An 18,605-nucleotide genomic window follows, 5' to 3' on the forward strand; every position below is an offset into this window, starting at 1 on the left:
TCAGTGTACCCACAGCTAATAGCCTGCATCAGTGTACCCACAGCTAATAGCCTGCATCAGTGTACCCACAGCTAATAGTCTGCATCAGTGTACCCACAGCTAATAGCCTGCATCAGTGTACCCCACAGCTAATAGCCTGCATCAGTGTACCCCACAGCTAATAGCCTGCATCACTGTACCCGACAGCTAATAGCCTGCATCAGTGTACCCCACAGCTAATAGCCTGCATCAGTGTACCCCACAGCTAATAGTCTGCATCAGTGTACCCCACAGCTAATAGCCTGCATCAGTGTACCCACAGCTAATAGTCTGCATCAGTGTACCCACAGCTAATAGTCTGCATCAGTGTACCCCACAGCTAATAGCCTGCATCAGTGTACCCCACAGCTAATAGTCTGCATCAGTGTACCCACAGCTAATAGTCTGCATCAGTGTACCCACAGCTAATAGCCTGCATCAGTGTACCCCACAGCTAATAGCCTGCATCAGTGTACCCCACAGCTAATAGCCTGCATCAGTGTTCCCCACAGCTAATAGTCTGCATCAGTGTACCCCACAGCTAATAGCCTGCATCAGTGTACCCCACAGCTAATAGCCTGCATCAGTGAAAACATTCTTCAGAACAGTAAAGTACTTTTCATATGTAACAAATATTGAACATATTTTGTAATTAGAAAATCAAATACAAAAACCAGCTAATATGCATGTTCATAAAAAGGGATAGAAGGGTAATTAGCTTGTTCACAAACATCAGCACCCTTAGAAATGTAACAAATATACAGTATATACAATGCAAACTTAACTTCAATATCAGTTATTTATCATGATCGCTGCTAAATACACACAGATCATGATGGAGAACTACTGTTCTTTTGCACCCATTGAACAATTCCTTATTTTATTTTAAACACAATACATGGCTAGTACTGGGTATTTATGGGTTAGACTTAATGATATTGGAGTTTTTTTATTTCCAGTAGGTTATGTCCTTATAGAATAACCCATTTATAGATTAGCCACAGAAATCCCTCTGTTAGAGACAGGTTCCTGTGCACTGAGAGTTGCCCACCTGGATTATTGTAACTCACCACTAAGGAGACAGAAGGAGGAATGCAGAATCCTTCAATCACCATTTCATTGTCCAGAACCCGGGAAGTGCCAGGGGCTGTGGGGTATAAGCGTAACGTCTCTTTCAGGACCTAAGTAAAGGTAGAAATTGTATTTTTTTAGGTTTATTTCCTAATAGAAACATACCTGAAGAACACACCTGAGTAAACTTGCAGTCTGTCCCTATTCAGCTAGGCCATAAAGCCATTAAATATATTATCACTAATTTATACAGAATCCTCATTCCCAAAATAAATCACGTTAAGTTATGTCTAACATGATTCTTGCTATGAAGAAAACAGTTTAACGGAAAGAGGGAGCATTGCAGATTGTTAAAGACCAGGTAAAGGTATTATTTCACATATATCATATTCTGTATCTTAATATAACTTAAATGAATATTGTGCTTATACTTAAGGAAATGTATCTAGCATCCTATCTGTCCCATTCCTTTACTGACAGCTGCTCAGGAGGGTATAACATGTGCAGTGGTGCTATAGATATCATGAATACATATTACTGTATGTACACACAGGTCCATAACAAGTGATGTTAAATTAAGCTTAATTGATATTTTATGCTTTGCTATTTCAGCTTTTTGTCCTGTATTAGCACTGCACTGTCTAAAACACCACTAAAATTGACTTTTAATAAAAGCAAAAAATAGTGGTAAAAATAAACAAAGTATTTACTTTCATACTGTATATATTGTAAGTTTTGGCCTTTAAAAAATGACAATACAAGAAAGACCGTATTGAGTGCGAGGTGTGAATGTGCGAGGTGTGCACGCTGATTGTCTGATGTACATTATAATGTACACATCTAGGATTATACCACTCTTTAATGATAGTACAGTTTTATATGCAGATATACCTGGGACAAGTACTGTAGCTTGTTCAGATCTTCATATTCAATATCTCTTTTCAAACCAATCACTTCATCTACTTCAGCTTGGACTCTTCAGGGAGATAAATATATATTTTCATTCATTTACAAAAAAACAAATACTATCAAATTAATTAATTAGCTCTCCATGGTGCTAAATCTCATACACATCCCATTTGTAAAAAAATAAATACCTGGAAATAATTAAGCACAATAAGGGGCTGATGCAGAGTGAGTACTACGGCAATTTGCGGAGCGTATCTTGAGTGAAATCACTCTGCGCATGCAAGGAAAAGTGGTTGTCCAAATACGCCGACTCGACACCTCCGTTCTGCACAAGATCTGCGTCTCTCTTCCACTCTCATCACATCCTCCCATTCTCGGTTACAGGACTTTTTTCGGGGTGCACCCACTTTGTGGAATTCCCTCCCTCGCACAGTAAGACTTTCCTCTAGTCTCCAAACCTTCAAGCGTTCTCTGAAAACCCACCTCTTCAGACAAGCTTATAATATTCCTCAACCACCATCTTAATCTCCCTAGCTTACCCTATTATCACCCTCTACACAGCTAACACAAGACAACAACCCTCTGACCAATACTGCTACACACACAGCCCACTCAATACTTTTACCTTTGCATTCTAGTTGGTCCAATGTGCAATATGATGTAGCACGTGCCCTTGTGTTTCAAACTCCCATTGTCCTATAGATAGATTGTAAGCTTGCAAGCAGGGTTCTCTTACCTCTCTGTCTGTATGTATTACCCAGTATTGTTTTATTAATGTTTGTTCCCAATTGTAAAGCGATACAGAATTTGCTGGCGCTATATAAATAAATGTTGATGATGATGATGATACGCGCCTGTGCAGATTTGCATGATTCTGGCACTTAGGCCTGCTTGCCTCTGAAGTAGCGTAACGGGAGAGGAAATTGGCGTTCTGATGAAGCCCGATACAGTAAGGTTTGCGCAATTGTGAACAGTGAACCGTTTGTGATTGGCTGATTGCGAATGCTCTGCTGAAGCTGATTGGTGCTTTCTTCGTTACATGTTCAGATATCCTGCTTTGTATGCGCGTCTAAGCAATTTTTTTTTCATATGAGAGATGGAGAGTTGTTGTTCCTTTATTATAGGTTTTTGTAGTATTATTGATGCCTTATAGCGAATACGTATTTTGCAAACAAAACAAATTATTCTAAACATGGGTGTAATTGTACGTACCGCATGTTTGGCACAAACCAAGTGCATGTGCCGCTGGTATTCTTGCTATAGTTGCGGATTATATATGCCTGCAATTGTGACTTTTTTCATGAACGCAGTAGACGCCTGCGATTTGGAACGCAATTGCGGCCAACTCTTTATCAGCTCCAAACCGAGCCCACGGATAAGTGTTTTAAATGTTTCACTAAAGTGCCTGGGCTTAGTCCCCAATAGTTACCCCAGGGGGCACACCCAGGAGGGGTTTCTTGGTGCCTGGAAACCCCCTCCCAGCCAGGGGCACTGTATGCTTGAGGTGGCTTGCCCTGTGTATATAATGGGGATAGGAAGAGTTGGAGAGCAACCCAGCACTGTTTAAAATTATAGACACCCCCCATGCCCAATGGTGGCATAGCATGGAAACCTCTCTATAGAAATCCTGCCTTTGCCCCTGTACCCCGCTGGGACTTTCAGATGTCTTTACATCACTGAAATAAAGCAACGGTAAAAATGTACCCAACAGAACAATACTGAAAATGTCCTTTAACATAGATTTAGATTAGTGTGTGTTTCAGTGTAAGCCATAGGCTGCACAGCGATATCCTATCCCATTATCATTGCTGTCTTATCATACAAGAGCTGAGAGACTATTTAGACGAGTGATTAAATGTAATTAGCCAACTGACCTCGCCAATACCTCCGGATTCCGCGTCATTTCCATTACAGCGAAGGACAACTGATTGGCTGTTGTTTCTTGGCCTAGAAAAAGAATTCAAATCAACAAATCAAATCAGTTCCAGAGACACAGCACAGCGGATTACATGCGAGACAGTTACCATAGTAAATATATCTATTAATAACTTACAGTGACTGACAGCTTAATAATACGCAGTAAGGATAATAAGAACCAATAGTTTGTTAATATAAAATAAACTTTATACGCACCTGCAATGAAAAAAGTGACAAAATTATCCAGCAAACTTTCCATGTCACAAGATTCTTCCAAAGCTGTAAAGATACAAAAGAAGAAAGAAAATCATTTTTCTTTACCCCTAATTGGCAGCAGATATATCTGGTCAGTACAAACTAGGCATCTGATTAGGGCACATCAGAAATGGGGAACCTGAACACACACGATTCTATCTGACACCCAGGATGTATACAAGTTGCTATTTGTAGGTGATAGTTACTCTTTGCAGACTCTAAATTCCTTGGCAAACATCCTGCAAATTTTCCCTAAAACACATTAGGCCTGATTCGTCCAAGAACGCATACTGAACGCAAAATCTGCGCTGCGCGCTCCCAAGTTCATCAAGGAACGAATACGTGCGCTGATGGATTTGGGTGCAGGTCTGCTGTGCTGTACTAGACACAACACTGCAGGATACGTCCAATACCTAGGTGGAATATACAGTCACAAAAGAACACACAGAAAAAAAAAATATATATGGAATTGATGTCACCTGTTAATAATATCGGCATTAATGATAAAACACTAAAAAAAGGTGTTTTTTTCCCCCTTGAAATACATTTATTAGTATGCAGTTAATGTCTATTAAATATAAAATACAATTTTACAGTTGCGGCTGTTTTCAAACACATGTTATAGCATGCATACAAGACTGTCATCACTACTGATCAGGACTTAGACTAGTCCTGTAACTGGAGCAAGAGATACGGCAGAAAAACTAGTAACTTTGCGATGCTCAGAGCTGGATTCGGATCTGGCTGCGTGCGCTCGAGTTTGGCACGCCCTTACTGTACATTGACTACAGCCAAACGCCGCTTCACCGCCCTGTTCTGTCCCTGAAATTGTAGACCGTCGAGAGTGTTCTTTGCGCTCGCAGGCGGAGTGGACAGGGCTGTGTTCAGTTTCATGTCCCGTTTCTGGGCATGCGCAGAGTGATTTTGCATACGATATGCTCAAAATCGGCTGATACGTGTTTGACGAATCAGACCCATAGTCATTATTTGTAATTAGTCTACCAAAAAGACAGCCAGGGCTACGCAGGTGGCCCGGGCACCCTTCCCCACCCGCTCAGGTGAAACCCCACCCACACTTCTTACCGTATGTGCATCAGGGGAGAGGCCGTTTTTCTGCCTCCCCCTGTGGCCCAGCGCCCAGTACCATCACGGAGGAGAAGCAGTCGGCAGCTTTACAGGTAAGAAGCTGGCGGCTGTTGCTGCTCCATGTCAACAGCTGGACCCGAATGGTGATAGTAGTAGGGTAGTAACATTATATCTCTCATTCAGTGATTTAGGCATCCCCTAAACACCGGTACCATAGGCAATCACCAAGGTTTGCCTAGTGGTAGCTCCAGTCCTGAAGACCACAGGTGATTATGCTGAAAATGTCTTTTTATGTGTACCTGCCCCCTTGAGGATCTGTGACAGAATGTCTACTGGAATCTCTTCTCCGTCTTCGATCTGCTTCTGTCTCCTTTCTATACAATCCTTCCCCGTCTGACGCAGCAGCCTTACACTGTCCCGGACATCCCGGATAAAAGCTCGTTTTCCTGGGGTGAACTGTTGAGATAATGACAAGAGGGTCTAAACTTAGCTATGTCCTTTCACATTTTACTAATTCCGTACGTACAAAAGATGCAAGCCGGCGAGTTCAGTTTAACTTTAATAAAGAGATTGTAAGATAAGAATCGTAGTAAAATTGGAGAGTAATTGTCACTACTTCCTCCTTAGGTGTCTCCCAATGGACATCATCTCTCATCCACTGTGACCTTGTCTTCCTTCGCTTCTGCTCTATTGTTTATTCGACTCGGCCTTTCTGCTCTTTGATCACAATCTTTTTTCCTTCAGCCTCAACTTACCACATGCACCCTAGACTCAGCTCCACATCCACATAGCGATACCTAAATGCTCTAGACCCGATCCCACTTCTCATCTTCACTAAAACTACTTCTCTCTCCAATAATTTCCTGCCCTGATCTGACTGCCTCTTTCTATACACTTAAATCAGCAATAAACTAGGCAGCCACCTTATTGTAATTGTAATGATATTCCTCAACCACCATCTTAGTCTCCCTAGGTTACCCTATTACCACCCTCTACACAGCTAACACAAGACAACAGCCCTTTGACCAACATTGCCACACACACAACCCACTCAGTACTTTTACCTTTGCATTCTAGCTGGTCCAGTGTGCAATATGATGTAGCACGTGCCCTTGTGTTTCAAACTCCCATTGTCCTATAGATTGTAAGCTTGTGAGCAGGGTTCTCTTAGCTCTCTGTCTGTATGTATTACCCAGTATTGTTTTATTAATGTTTGTTCCCAATTGTAAAGCGCTACGGAATTTGCTGGTGCTATATAAATAAATGGTGATGGTGATGATGATGATGCCTCCCCTTCCCTTTTTCTTCCCAACACAAGGCCACTTTCAGAATATAGTCCAGGGCCACTTTAAGTTCACAATCTGCACCTGACCTCGGACCAGTCTTTACAACCTAGTTTTGCCCTGAAAATTAACATTTATACATGTACCTAATGTGCTTTTATGTTGTATTGCTTGTTATAAAATCAGAGGGTATCATCACATGATGGTCACAAACCTTTGCCAGAGGATTCCGTGTTTCCGCTAGACCCCTCATGATCAGTGAGATGGCCCGCGGGAAAGGGGTCTGATCATTCCGTAGAGAGTTCAGATCCATTCCAAATGCAACCTGAAATTCAGAAATTTGGTAATCCAAGATTAGGGCCATTAGTTTAATGACCTCCCGAACCCCCCAAAAATGAAATCATATAAAAAAAAAGCCCACAGTAAGCAATAATGCCAACTTTAAATAATTTTTAACTTATTTTGAAATTTACACATGTCTTACAATGCAAATTACTTAGCATAGTGCATCTCCATTCATTATATAGAATTACATTATTATATAGTAGTGATAATGTGGTTTGTTTTTTTACATCAAAATTATCGTTAGTCACATGATGTAGGCAAAAAGTTAAATAGAAGTCAACATGTTTAGTCAGCTTGTGGTTCTCCAGCTGCAGTGGAACTACAAGTCCCAGCATGCACTGCCAGTGACTCGGAATCTGCTGCAGATCCACAGATTGACTAAGTTTCATGTACAACATTGATCTCCTTGTGCGTGAAGCCCAAGGCTATAAGTCCCCTTGCACACAGCACTAGATGGCATAACGTGTTTTGTTTTTTTCTGCTGTTTTTGCATCCTTTGCTGAACTGTTTTATGTTGGCTTAAGAATGTGGCACTTGCAAGTGGCTTGTTCAAAATGTCAGCTTTTAAATTGCTGTGTGTGGCACCAACCCCAGCACCACATTGAGGAGCAATTCTGAATGGCTGACTGTACCTAAATTAGTGCAGGCAGCTATAGCTCTCACCACCTGTGTTAGTTTGTTTTCTGCTTTCAGGCTGCTCTCACCTCCATTGGGATTCTGGACCTAGTTCTATTGTTTGCCGTCTGCCCTGACCTCTTACCAGGGCACAGACAATCTTGCTAGCTGCCTGCTCTGACATCCTGCCTGGGCACAGACAATCTTGCTAGCTGCCTGCCCTGACCTCCTGCCTGGGCACAGACAATGTTGCTAGCTGACTGCCCTGACCTCTTACCTGGGCACAGACAATGTTCGTAGCTGCCTGCCCTGACCTCTTACCTGGGCACAGACAATGTTGCTAGCTGCCTGCCCTGACCTCTTACCTGGGCACAGACTATGTTCTTAGCTGCCTGCCCTGACCTCTTACCTGGGCACAGACAATCTTGCTAGTTGTCTGCCCTGACCTCTTACCTGGGCACAGACAATGTTCCTAGCTGCCTGCCCTGACCTCTTACCTGGGCACAGACAATCTTGCTAGCTGCCTGCCCTGACCTCTTACCTGGGCACAGACAATCTTGCTAGCTGCCTGCCCTGACCTCTTACCTGGGCACAGGCAATCTTGCTAGCTGCCTGCCCTAACCTCTTGGCATCACAGTAATGTAATACATTTAGCAGAATTACCTTGGCAATTACATCCAGCGTCACCTTGCTCATCATTTCGTGCATTGAAAATTGACATTTCTCTTCTGCCTTTTCTAACAGTCTCTCCATTAGCTCCTCTGCTTTTTCATTAAAGGTCCCCATTAACCCCATCAAGTACCTGGAGATAAGAAATATCATTGCAATAGTGCATAGCTGTGTGATATGGCTACCGCCTTCAAGGGGAAATTCATCCACGTGATGATTAATATTTTTATAAGAAGGGTCAGTATATAGCTGGATAATTAGTTATGTTATATAGCTGATATTCTGAAACTGAGCATCTGAACTTACGTTCTGCTAAAGGCCGGATCCATAACTCTTCTCTGATTGTGCCAATGATCATAATCTCGATCTGTCAGCAAACCGTTTCCCATAAACCTGAAATGGGCAATTCAATCAACATATGTGAGCAAAAAACGGCATGGTAGAGAATTAGAACCCACTAGAGCCGGATTTCCCATTGGGAAATTAGGTCTAGAGTGTAACTTCATAAATAACAAGTGAAAATAACTAACAAGGAAAACTAACTGACACCAAAGGAAAATTAACTGATTATGGAGACCGTTTTGGCATTCCAAGTGCTGTGCAGAACAGAGAGATACCAACCTTACGTCGAAAAGACTGAACGCATGCTTGTAGACCTTGTCCTTTGTTATTTTAGGTGACATCAAGATTTCCTGCAAATTGAATGCAAAATACTTCTTAAAGATATGAATATGAATATCAGCGTACAGTCAACAGTCAGGTTTAAAGATTCTTATATCACTATAAGAATTCTTTACATATAAAAATTACATATCCTTTATCAGCAAATTAAGATCATATGATGTTCCCAGGAATTATCCCAGGAAAGTGGATGGTAGGACCTTGCCCGGCTTCCGAACAATTGGAAACCATTTAATTTTACAGAGCAGACTTGGGTCACCTTATTACTTCTTATTTATTTTATTCAGAGATGTAGGGAGTAAAGAGATTTCTTTTTTGTTTTTGTTTTTTTTATGAGCATGTAAACAATGTTTATTTGTCGATGTTAATATTATCATATTGTAATATAATATATAAACGTATTAACCAGATGCTCAGAGCAGCCTTTGCCCCACAATTCACTTTGTAGATGGCCCGTGAAGAAGAGGGTCCGCTATATTAATCGCTTGCTGGGCAGAACTCTGGGGTCTAGTTATCAACAGACCCCTTAGTCGGGACGATAAGTTTGGCACAAATCGCTGTGTCGGCTGAACAATACTTTACTTATTGCTTATCTGAGCTTATCTGTCTATGCAGCTATGCCCATGTATCAGCTGTCAAGTGCATACGCTGTGGAACTGAATTTTAGTTTCATTTGTAACAAAAATAAACTTTTAAAAATAGATTAAAACATTTTAAAAAAAAAAACGCCTTTAAAATTGATTATCAGGCTTTATCTAATGCCTACACGATTCCATAAATGTGGCCCTCACACACTAAGCTCTGCTAGCGCCATTGCAATGAAGTGGGAGACATTATCCATATATTTTGGAATTGCCCAGCAATCCAGAACCTTCGGAGGCAAATACTGCTACACCACCACCCCACTAAAGTCCTACACTGTGATAGATATATTCCTGGTCACATTCTAATAACCACCAGGACAGCAATTGCTCAATATTGGAAAAATCTGATACCTCCAACTCTTAATAAAATAATTTCAAAGGTGCAGCTCAGTTTTGAGATGGAAACACTAGGAATGCCGTGTTCATCTGCAGCCTCCTCACCTCTAATGAAATGGATGAGTTGGCATGAATATATCAAGAATGGCGAAGACTTTCCTCAATATCAATCTGCCAACTGGATAATCCCGCTAAATATCAATCTGTCAGAATCACTACCATCATGGCAAGACTAGAGGATAAATGTATCAAGCTGCGGGTTTCCCACGGGTTTGAAAAAGTGGAGATGTTGCCTATAGCAACCAATCAGATTCTAGTTATCATTGTGTAGAATTTACTAAATAAATGGAATCTGAAACTAGAATCTGATTGGTTGCTACAGGCAACATCTCCACTTTTCAAACCCGCCAGAAACTCACAGCTTGATACATTTACCCCCAGATCTCTACAAGTGTTAATATGTCCATAAAATGTTTTTTGGCACTTTCTGTACACTTAAATTCATTAAAAATGTAATACAAATATTGATGTTTAAGAATCAGTTTAAATGAATAATTACTCTTCTAGGGCCTGATTCATGAAGAAACGTAAGTCCATTTGTGTGCCGTATATTGCCTAAAATCTCTGTGTATGCGCCAAAACGAGACTTACGCCAGTAACCGTAACTGCATACAATTCATGTCCAAACGACTGCCTACGATTTGAAAGGTGGAACGGGTGGAGAAGGAAAGGACTAAGACTAATATACATGATGTACAGTGAGGGCGTGCCGAGGCCGAGCGCACGAATATCCAGCCGATTCAAGCTCTGGGCATCTCTCAGGTACGTGATTTTCTGTCATATCACTTGCTCCAGCTACAGGTCTGGTATATCTGCCGACTGATAGTGATGACTGATACGGATGCATGCTAGAACATGTGTTTGCAATTAAGATAAGCTTTAAAAATGTACTTTATGTACAGCAGGCATTAATAACATCCTGATATATGTATTTGATGTAAAATAATATATATAAAAAAATGTTTTTTTTATGTATTTTTATTAATGATTATAGTATTAAGAGGTGTTAATGAATTTATTTTTTTCATGAGTTCGGTGAGGACTTTATATTGTACATATGCATCTGCGTATCCTGTAGTCTGTTCTATCTGTCTGCATAAGTCAAGTAACGTACAACCAGAACACACTTAGACCCGGATTCAAATGGAAACGTTTCTTTAGATCCTTGTGCTTGAATACAGGCGGACGTGCGTTGCAAATTATGTGCAATTTTTTTAAATGCAAGTTGCGTTCAGTCTGCGTTCCTTGATGATTCATGCCCGTAGTGTTTATACATACAATAATGTAATTGTCATACAATACCTTTACCGCATCAGGGCTGGTGATTAGTATCAGCACATTGTGTTGAACGTAAATTCGTACCACAGGACCGTATGTCTGAGCCCTGAGAAGTAAACAGAATTGTAAAACACCAGAGCAGTTTATTGGTGATATTCCATCCTAAATTATATTTTTGGTGCTGTATTCTTTTCCTGTTTTAAGTGTTATTTTCTTACAAACATGTTAGCACATGGGCAGCACAGTGGCCTAGTGGTTAGCACTTCTGCCTCACAGTGCTGGGGTCATGAGTTCAATTCCTGACCATGGCCTTACCTGTGTGGAGTTTGTATGTTCTCCCTGTGTCTGCGTGGGTTTCCTCCGGGTGCTCCGGTTTCCTCCCACACTCCAAAAACATACTGGTAGGTTAATTGGCTGCCACCAAATTGACCCTAGTCTCTCTCTGTGTATGTGTGTATGTTAGGGAAGTTAGACTGTAAGCTCCAATGGGGCAGGGACTGATGTGAATGAGTTCTCTGTACAGCGCTGCGGAATTAGTGGCGCTATATAAATAACTGATGATGATGATAGCTACAAGAGATCGCTATTTAGAATAGAAGGATATAATCTACAGGCGGTTATAATACTTCTGGGACTACACAAAGATTCCAGGGCCGTCCCTGCACCCAACAGTCCCTATTTAGGGGGGGAATGTCCCAATTCACGGGCAAATGGGGAGTGGCCTCGGTATAACATGGGTGAGGTTTCAGAGTATCTCAGGCTTTTTGAAATGTTGGGAGGTATGGCATAACTACATTATTACTTATAAAACAAGTGGTACTACTGGTTGATCAATTAATCCCGTGACACAAATTCCCTAATATAAATGATAATATATAATTATAATATTTCTTTAAGGGGAAACCGGACTTACCATTGCAGAAACAGTTCATGTACCAAGTTGTTGTCCTTCAATGACTTCATCACAGTGCGAGCATTACCCAGAAGAAAGCTGCAAGCATAAATTAATACATTCATTAATAAAAAGTGTGTGTGTATATATATATATATATATATATATATATATATAATATATGAGATAGATAGTCTATAATTTTAACATAAGCATCTTAAACATGGGGTCAAAATCAAAGCTGCATGAGGGTGCAAAACATATTGTTTGGAGAAAAGACATGGGTATACCACAATGTATGTTTGCCACATTGTTGCTCAGTTCGGGGTGATACATTACAAATGGGGTTATTCCCATATAATGCTGGGAGCAGACCCCTCACCTGTCCCTGGGGGGTCCCGGGATGTGGTCGTACTTCATGTGGATGTACTGGATGTAAGCGCAGTACAGTAGGAAGCTGATGGCTGCCAGGCCCAGTAGCAGCAATAAGGCCCATAAGATGAGAGCCCACAGCCCCATAGTGACTGACACACAGCAGTGTCAGCTCTGAGCTCGGGTGTCTGTGCTGCAGGTCTCACCGCTGTGTACAAGTGACTGAGTCTTCTCTCCAACCAGGAAGTCAGGGGAAGGGGAGTGTCATGGAGATTAGTCTGTGCCACAGTCCAGATAATACAGTGCTACAAGCCCCTTGTTAGACCCCCCCCCCCTCCCCCTTCTGCTGGCTGGAGTCCTAGGCACTCAATGTAAATAATATAATAAGGTGGTTTTTACATGAATACATTCAGAATGTTTTGTTCCATTATACTGAAAGTTGTTAGTTTTTTTTATATAACGAAACTGATCAAATTTAGAATATTAAAATTTGCCAATTTGCACTAATTACACTGCAATAAAGATAATGCATTCAGAAAAAGCAGATTACACAGGGTTAGTAATACTATTTTACCATTTAATATTTAGCAATCGTAATGTGTTTCAGCATAATTAATAACGTTTTTCTGTGACTTAGTCCCCATATGTAACGCTCCCTCTGGATGGATGTTTGTGACGTGTCATGGAAGGGAATTATCTCTGGGGCAGGTGAGAGTGTAGTGATGGTAACAGAGCAATTAAAAGTCCCCTCTGGTTCCTGGTTATGTATCTCTGCAAATGGCATTTACCATGCTGGGGCTGCTCTAGGAGACCCGTCGAATACCCCCCTACTCCACAAAGCACTCGCTGCCGGCGAATGGAGAAATTGCCATGCGTGTGGCACTTTCATTAGTGAGGGAATCCTGGGAAGCCGGGGAGATCCCATTCACGAAGACCAGTAACACCATCCTACAGCTTAATATATTGCCCAATGCTGCTGTCCCCATAGAGGTCCGGGATGTAATTTTGAGTGTCTCCTCCAACCTCAACTTAAAGTGTAAACCTTTTGGAAAAATATATATCTGGATTCAACATTAGGGCCCTCAGTCCCAAAGCCAACCGAGAGATATCGGGGCCAGAGATAGTGTTAGATGCAGAGAGACAAGTGCAAACCAGCAAAAGATTCAAGATAGAGACTCGGGGCCTAAATGTATCAAGTTGAGAGTTTCCGGCGGGTTTGTAAAGTGAAGATGTTGCCTATAGCAACCAATCAGATTCTAGTTATCATTTTGTAGAATATACTAAATAAATGATGTCTAGGGGCCTGATTCATTAAGGATCTTAACTGAAGAAACTTCTTATTTCAGTCTCATGGACAAAACCATGTTACAATGCAAGGGGTGCAAATTAGTATTCTGTTTTGCACATAAGTTAAATACTGACTGTTTTTTCATGTAGCACACAAATACTTGATAGCTTATTTGTTCACTGAAATTTAAAGTTGATATTTGTGTGCTTCATGAAAAAACAGTCAGTATTTAACTTATGTGCAAAACAGAATAGTAATTTGCACCCCTTGCATTGTAACATGGTTTTGTCCAGGAGATTGAAAAAAGAAGTTTCTTCAGTTAAGATCCTTAATGAATCAGGCCCTAGAATCTCATTGGTTGCTTTAGGCAACATCTCCATTTTTCAAACCCGCCGGAAACACACAGCTTGATACATTTTGACCCCAGAACTTGTCTTGGTAAAGTTATGTACTAGCAGGCCAGTGAGAGAGCGTCTGAGAGGAGCAGTGAGAGGTCAGAGGCACAAACAACCCAGCCTGACATGAAGCTAGACGGGGAAAGAGACAGGGGGACTGTTCTGATCAGTGAGTCAGCTTTGGAGAACTGATGTGTTGTTATTGTGCTCAAGAACGGTGCAGGAGGAAAAATATGCAATAAAATAATTCTTTATCGGAGAGATGTTCTGATGTCATTTCCTTTGTCAACTGTAGTGCGCTACCATGTTTGTGTATTTAATTATATCTTCCACCTAAGACACAAGCATATTCAAATGCGGACTTTCCAGACATAAGAAAGATAAGACAAATGTGTATTTAATACATAATTATATAAATAGTGTTTGTTGCAGCACAGTGTGACATAACTGATTTACTAGTAAGTCTTGCATACGCAATTATATCTTCTATAATAACACACATAGGGGGGTATTCAATTGTTAGCGAGACGGGTGAAAATCCCGCACTCGAAAAAATATTACCGTTAATACGGTAGATTGTGCGTAAATACCGTTAATACGGCAATTTACTCGCTGGATTTCAGCGAGTAGTTTGCCGTATTAACGGTAATATTTTTCGAGCACGGGATTTTCACCCGTCTCGCTAACAATTGAATACCCCCCATAGAGAGGTACATTTAGAGTTGTGCAGTAAGGGTGTGATCACATAATTGTGACACAATTAAATGTCGACACGTCTGCGGATACCCCTTTTAGAAGGCGTATCCTTTGCAGGTGCTGGACCGTTGCAATGATACGCAAAGATGACACCAGCAGCACTATCTAGTCACTTCTGATTGGCTGATTGTGTATCGATCGCTCCAGCTGACAGCATTTCAATCAGTAGCATGGCCGATATATTATATCAAGTTGCGGCCGTCTATACGCGTTAATTACTTGTCATTTCCCATTTGATTTTTAGAGGGGGGAAAAAACATTTGTATTTAATTGTCTAATTAAATACAAATATTAATTTAATTTGTATTTTGTATTCATGTTTATAATTAATAACATTATATATTGAAAATGCGACTTTTCATGCTTTATTGCACCTCCATATGACGCATGTTATAAGTCATAAACTCCATCCGGCAAACATGCCAGATTCTATTCCTGACTGTTTGCAACATATGGACGGATGGTTGTTTCCAATCTGCCTGTACCCAATGTATTGAATAATTAATTATTATTATTACTATAGATACTATTAGCAATAAACAAGAGTGTCATTGCAAAACAATATTATAAAAATAAAATATCTCATTTTTTACTAGTGAAATCAGTTATATTTAAATAGATGTTTTGGGGATAACTTATCCATTTTAACTTTGATTTATACTATAGTTTTATTTTCTCTTTAGGTGACACGATGATACCATGATTAAAGTTTTAATTAGTAAAGCTGCCTGGAGTGGATATAGATATTTATAGACAATTAAGGACATAAATGGAAATTGTACAGTTTGTCATCATAGCTTTGAAATTTGTAGACATGTATGGACATAAATGGCAGATGTACAGTTTATTATGTTAGCTTTGAACTTTCATCTCAGCAGAATGCAGGAATACAAGGTGTGTGGTTGTCATATAACTGAGATTATCTTTGTTTTAATGGCTAGTGTAAAATGCTAATATCCTCCCATAGCAACCAGACATTTGTTTTATTGTCTGACTTCTACTAGACGCTCATTCAAAGCTAATTGTTGATTGGTTGCTGTGGTTGACATCACATTAGCCCTTTTTTAGTAAAAACAAACTCCACTAGGGGTCATTTACGTAGCATACAGCAAGTCACATGACTTTTCCATGCTTTCCCATTGATTTTACACTGCTGTGCTACATTCTATCAGTGAGATACATTGTATCAAGTTATGTATCACCACTTCTAACCAATATCCCACACTCTGACTAATAGCATTGCGGCTCCTCGCGGATCATGTCATGTCAGATTGGTGAATGAGGGTGTGTTATGTTTAATGACACACTGTGTGTGTGTGTGTGTGTTTATTTTACTGTATCTTTTGCAGGTGGGCACTCTGCAAGCGCCAGCATACCCAAACATTTTAGGCATGCCAGGGTTTGCTGGGTGGCTCAGTGGTTAGCATTTCTCCATGACAGTGCTGGGGTCATGAGTTTGATTTACGACTGTGGTCATGGTGGTGGAGGTGGTATGGCCTTATCCGTGTGGAGTTTGTATGTTGCCCAGATCCTGGACCATATGCCACAGAACGCAGCCGTGTTCAATTCATCTTTGAGCACAAAGGACACTTACTACAGCCTGCGATCTCAGGGACGGAACAGAGCGTAGAAGGGGCGTATGCACGTAGTCATTGTACAGTAAGGGCCAATCGCAAGCGCACGCAGCAGCGTCCGATCCAAGCTTTGGGCATGTCTAAGGTACTTATTTTTCAGCCGTATCTCTTGCACCAGCTACAGGTCGGGTGTAAGCAGGGCCGCCATCAGGGGGGTACGGGGGGTACTGTTGTACCGGGCCCAGTACAACAGCGCAGCACAGACTTACCTGGGGCCCCGCTGGTCTCCGCTACTCCGTCTTCAGCCTGGCTGTCACCGTGACAGTCAGGCACCAGGATGCGATCGCAGGGGTGGAGTATTCATTCCCCCTGCGATCATGTGATCTGGCTGTCACATTTTATCATTAATGCCTATATTGTTAACAGGTGACATTAGATAGTTGTTTTTTTCTGTGTATTCTTTTGCGATTTTATATATAGGTATTGGACGTATCCTGCAGTGTGCTGTGTATCAGAGGAGAGCGGACCTACACCCGTGATCCGTCCCTTGTTGAGTTGGGGCGTACGTTTACCCGATTTGCTTGCGTTTTACAACAAATGCACATTGCGTTCACTATGATGTCCAGTAGCGATAGAAGGAATGATTTAGGTGCAGAACGGTTTTACGGAGGCGTTTCCCAAGAGCAGAATGTGGATGGGCCCCTAGGTACGGGTGAGGCCGGCAAATTGGCGCTTTACAGAAATAAAATGTGTTGTGTGGACACATTTTTTTTGCAATTGATAAATTATCGCCGTTGTTTTATGGAACAGGCCGGTCTATATATCAAAGCAACAGTCAGTGCGTGTGTTACATAATAACGTTATGGTTCTATACTATTTGTGTTAGTGTCTCTTTAATATGCTGCTGAGTCACTGCGTTGGACCCATAGGGACCTGGTATAATACTGAAGAGTAACTAAGCCCCACCTACAAATGTATAGCTTGCCTTTCAAGGTATCGGCTGTAGAAAGCGTTCTCTCCCATGTGACCTGGAGATGTGCAAGGACAGATTACCTGTGTGAGTCAGACAATAGTCCGTGATGTGATAATAAATCCTAAACAACATTTAACATTTTAAAATGATACAATATCATGATCACGTATTGCAATATACAGATGTTCCGCATCATAGATTTAAAGACAAATGAATGATGCTTCTGTTTAATGTTGTAAAGTTCACCAATAAATCGTTACGATACTTTGATATCAAACGTTTCTACGGGTGAAACGGGCAGCCTTGATGGGAAGACTGGTCACTCGCTGTTGTCAACATTTTATTTTTCTTGGTTTGGTGAATAACTTGATTTGCTGATTTATGATACAGTAGCTGAAGTGAATGGTGGTGTCTCTTGCACCGGGTAGCGCAACGTGCTCAATATAATACCCCTCCAATAGACAGCGTTCTTAAATGTGACTTTGTTGTAATGAATGCTAAAAAAATGGTCCTTCTCTTTTATGAGTGACTAACTGCACAGAACATTGTCTCTTGATATGTATCATCATCATCACCATTTATTTATATAAAGCCACTAATTCCACAGCGCTGTACAGAGAACTCATTCACATCAGTCCCTGCCCCATTGGAGCTTACAGTCTAAATTCCCTAATATACAGAGAGAGAGAGAGAGAGAGAGAGAGAGAGAATAGGGTCAATTTTGATAGCAGCCAATTAACCTACCAGTATGTTTTTGGGGTGTGGGAGGAAACCGGAGCACCCGGAGGAAACCCACGCAAACACGTGGTTGGGAATTGAACTCATGACCCAGCGCTGTGAGGAAGAAGTGCTAACCACTGAGCCACAGTGCTACCCATCTTCCTCATTTTCACGTCCTCCTCAATTTCATTTACACAAGAGATACAAAAACAAAAGTCTCTAAGGAGAGATATGTATTAAAGGGCTTCCTCCATAAATAAAATGTCAGTCGCAAAATACACAAAGGACTTTGCATGTCGCAGAAGGTAACGCTATCTTAGGATGACATTATCCGTCATTTTCGAAGGGATGCCCCTGAGGCCTCTCCGGCTTCGCTGGATCCCTCACCCGTGGAAGGGCTACCTGCACGCACATAGCACTTCCTCTGTCCATAGGCAGCGCTAGGCTGCCGGTAAATAGGGAACACAG

The 18,605-nt window shown here is 41.2% G+C and overlaps 1 protein-coding gene across 2 annotated transcripts in view; it reads right to left on the reverse strand.

The window, feature by feature from the left end:
* Positions 1–18,605, reverse strand: part of LOC142108836 (cholesterol 24-hydroxylase-like) — a 30,190-nt gene that overhangs the window by 6,257 nt on the left and 5,328 nt on the right. Inside the window, exons 1-12 of one of the 2 annotated variants that reach the window (XM_075192746.1) lie at positions 12,442–12,669; positions 12,081–12,158; positions 11,192–11,273; positions 8,790–8,860; positions 8,475–8,561; positions 8,163–8,301; positions 6,754–6,864; positions 5,556–5,712; positions 4,132–4,194; positions 3,873–3,945; positions 1,981–2,065; positions 1,089–1,199 (exon numbers count right to left, since the gene is read on the reverse strand). In XM_075192746.1, coding sequence (XP_075048847.1) covers positions 1,089–1,199; positions 1,981–2,065; positions 3,873–3,945; positions 4,132–4,194; positions 5,556–5,712; positions 6,754–6,864; positions 8,163–8,301; positions 8,475–8,561; positions 8,790–8,860; positions 11,192–11,273; positions 12,081–12,158; positions 12,442–12,578 — 1,194 coding nt within the window. In that variant the 5' untranslated portion in view covers positions 12,579–12,669. Of the gene's footprint in view, positions 1–1,088; positions 1,200–1,980; positions 2,066–3,872; positions 3,946–4,131; positions 4,195–5,555; positions 5,713–6,753; positions 6,865–8,162; positions 8,302–8,474; positions 8,562–8,789; positions 8,861–11,191; positions 11,274–12,080; positions 12,159–12,441; positions 12,670–18,605 lie in introns of those variants that run through there. The other variant, XM_075192747.1, reaches the window with a different exon arrangement.

Source organism: Mixophyes fleayi, chromosome 12 (assembly GCF_038048845.1).
Source record: "Mixophyes fleayi isolate aMixFle1 chromosome 12, aMixFle1.hap1, whole genome shotgun sequence".
In the NCBI taxonomy this organism is placed as follows: Eukaryota; Metazoa; Chordata; class Amphibia; order Anura; family Limnodynastidae; genus Mixophyes; species Mixophyes fleayi.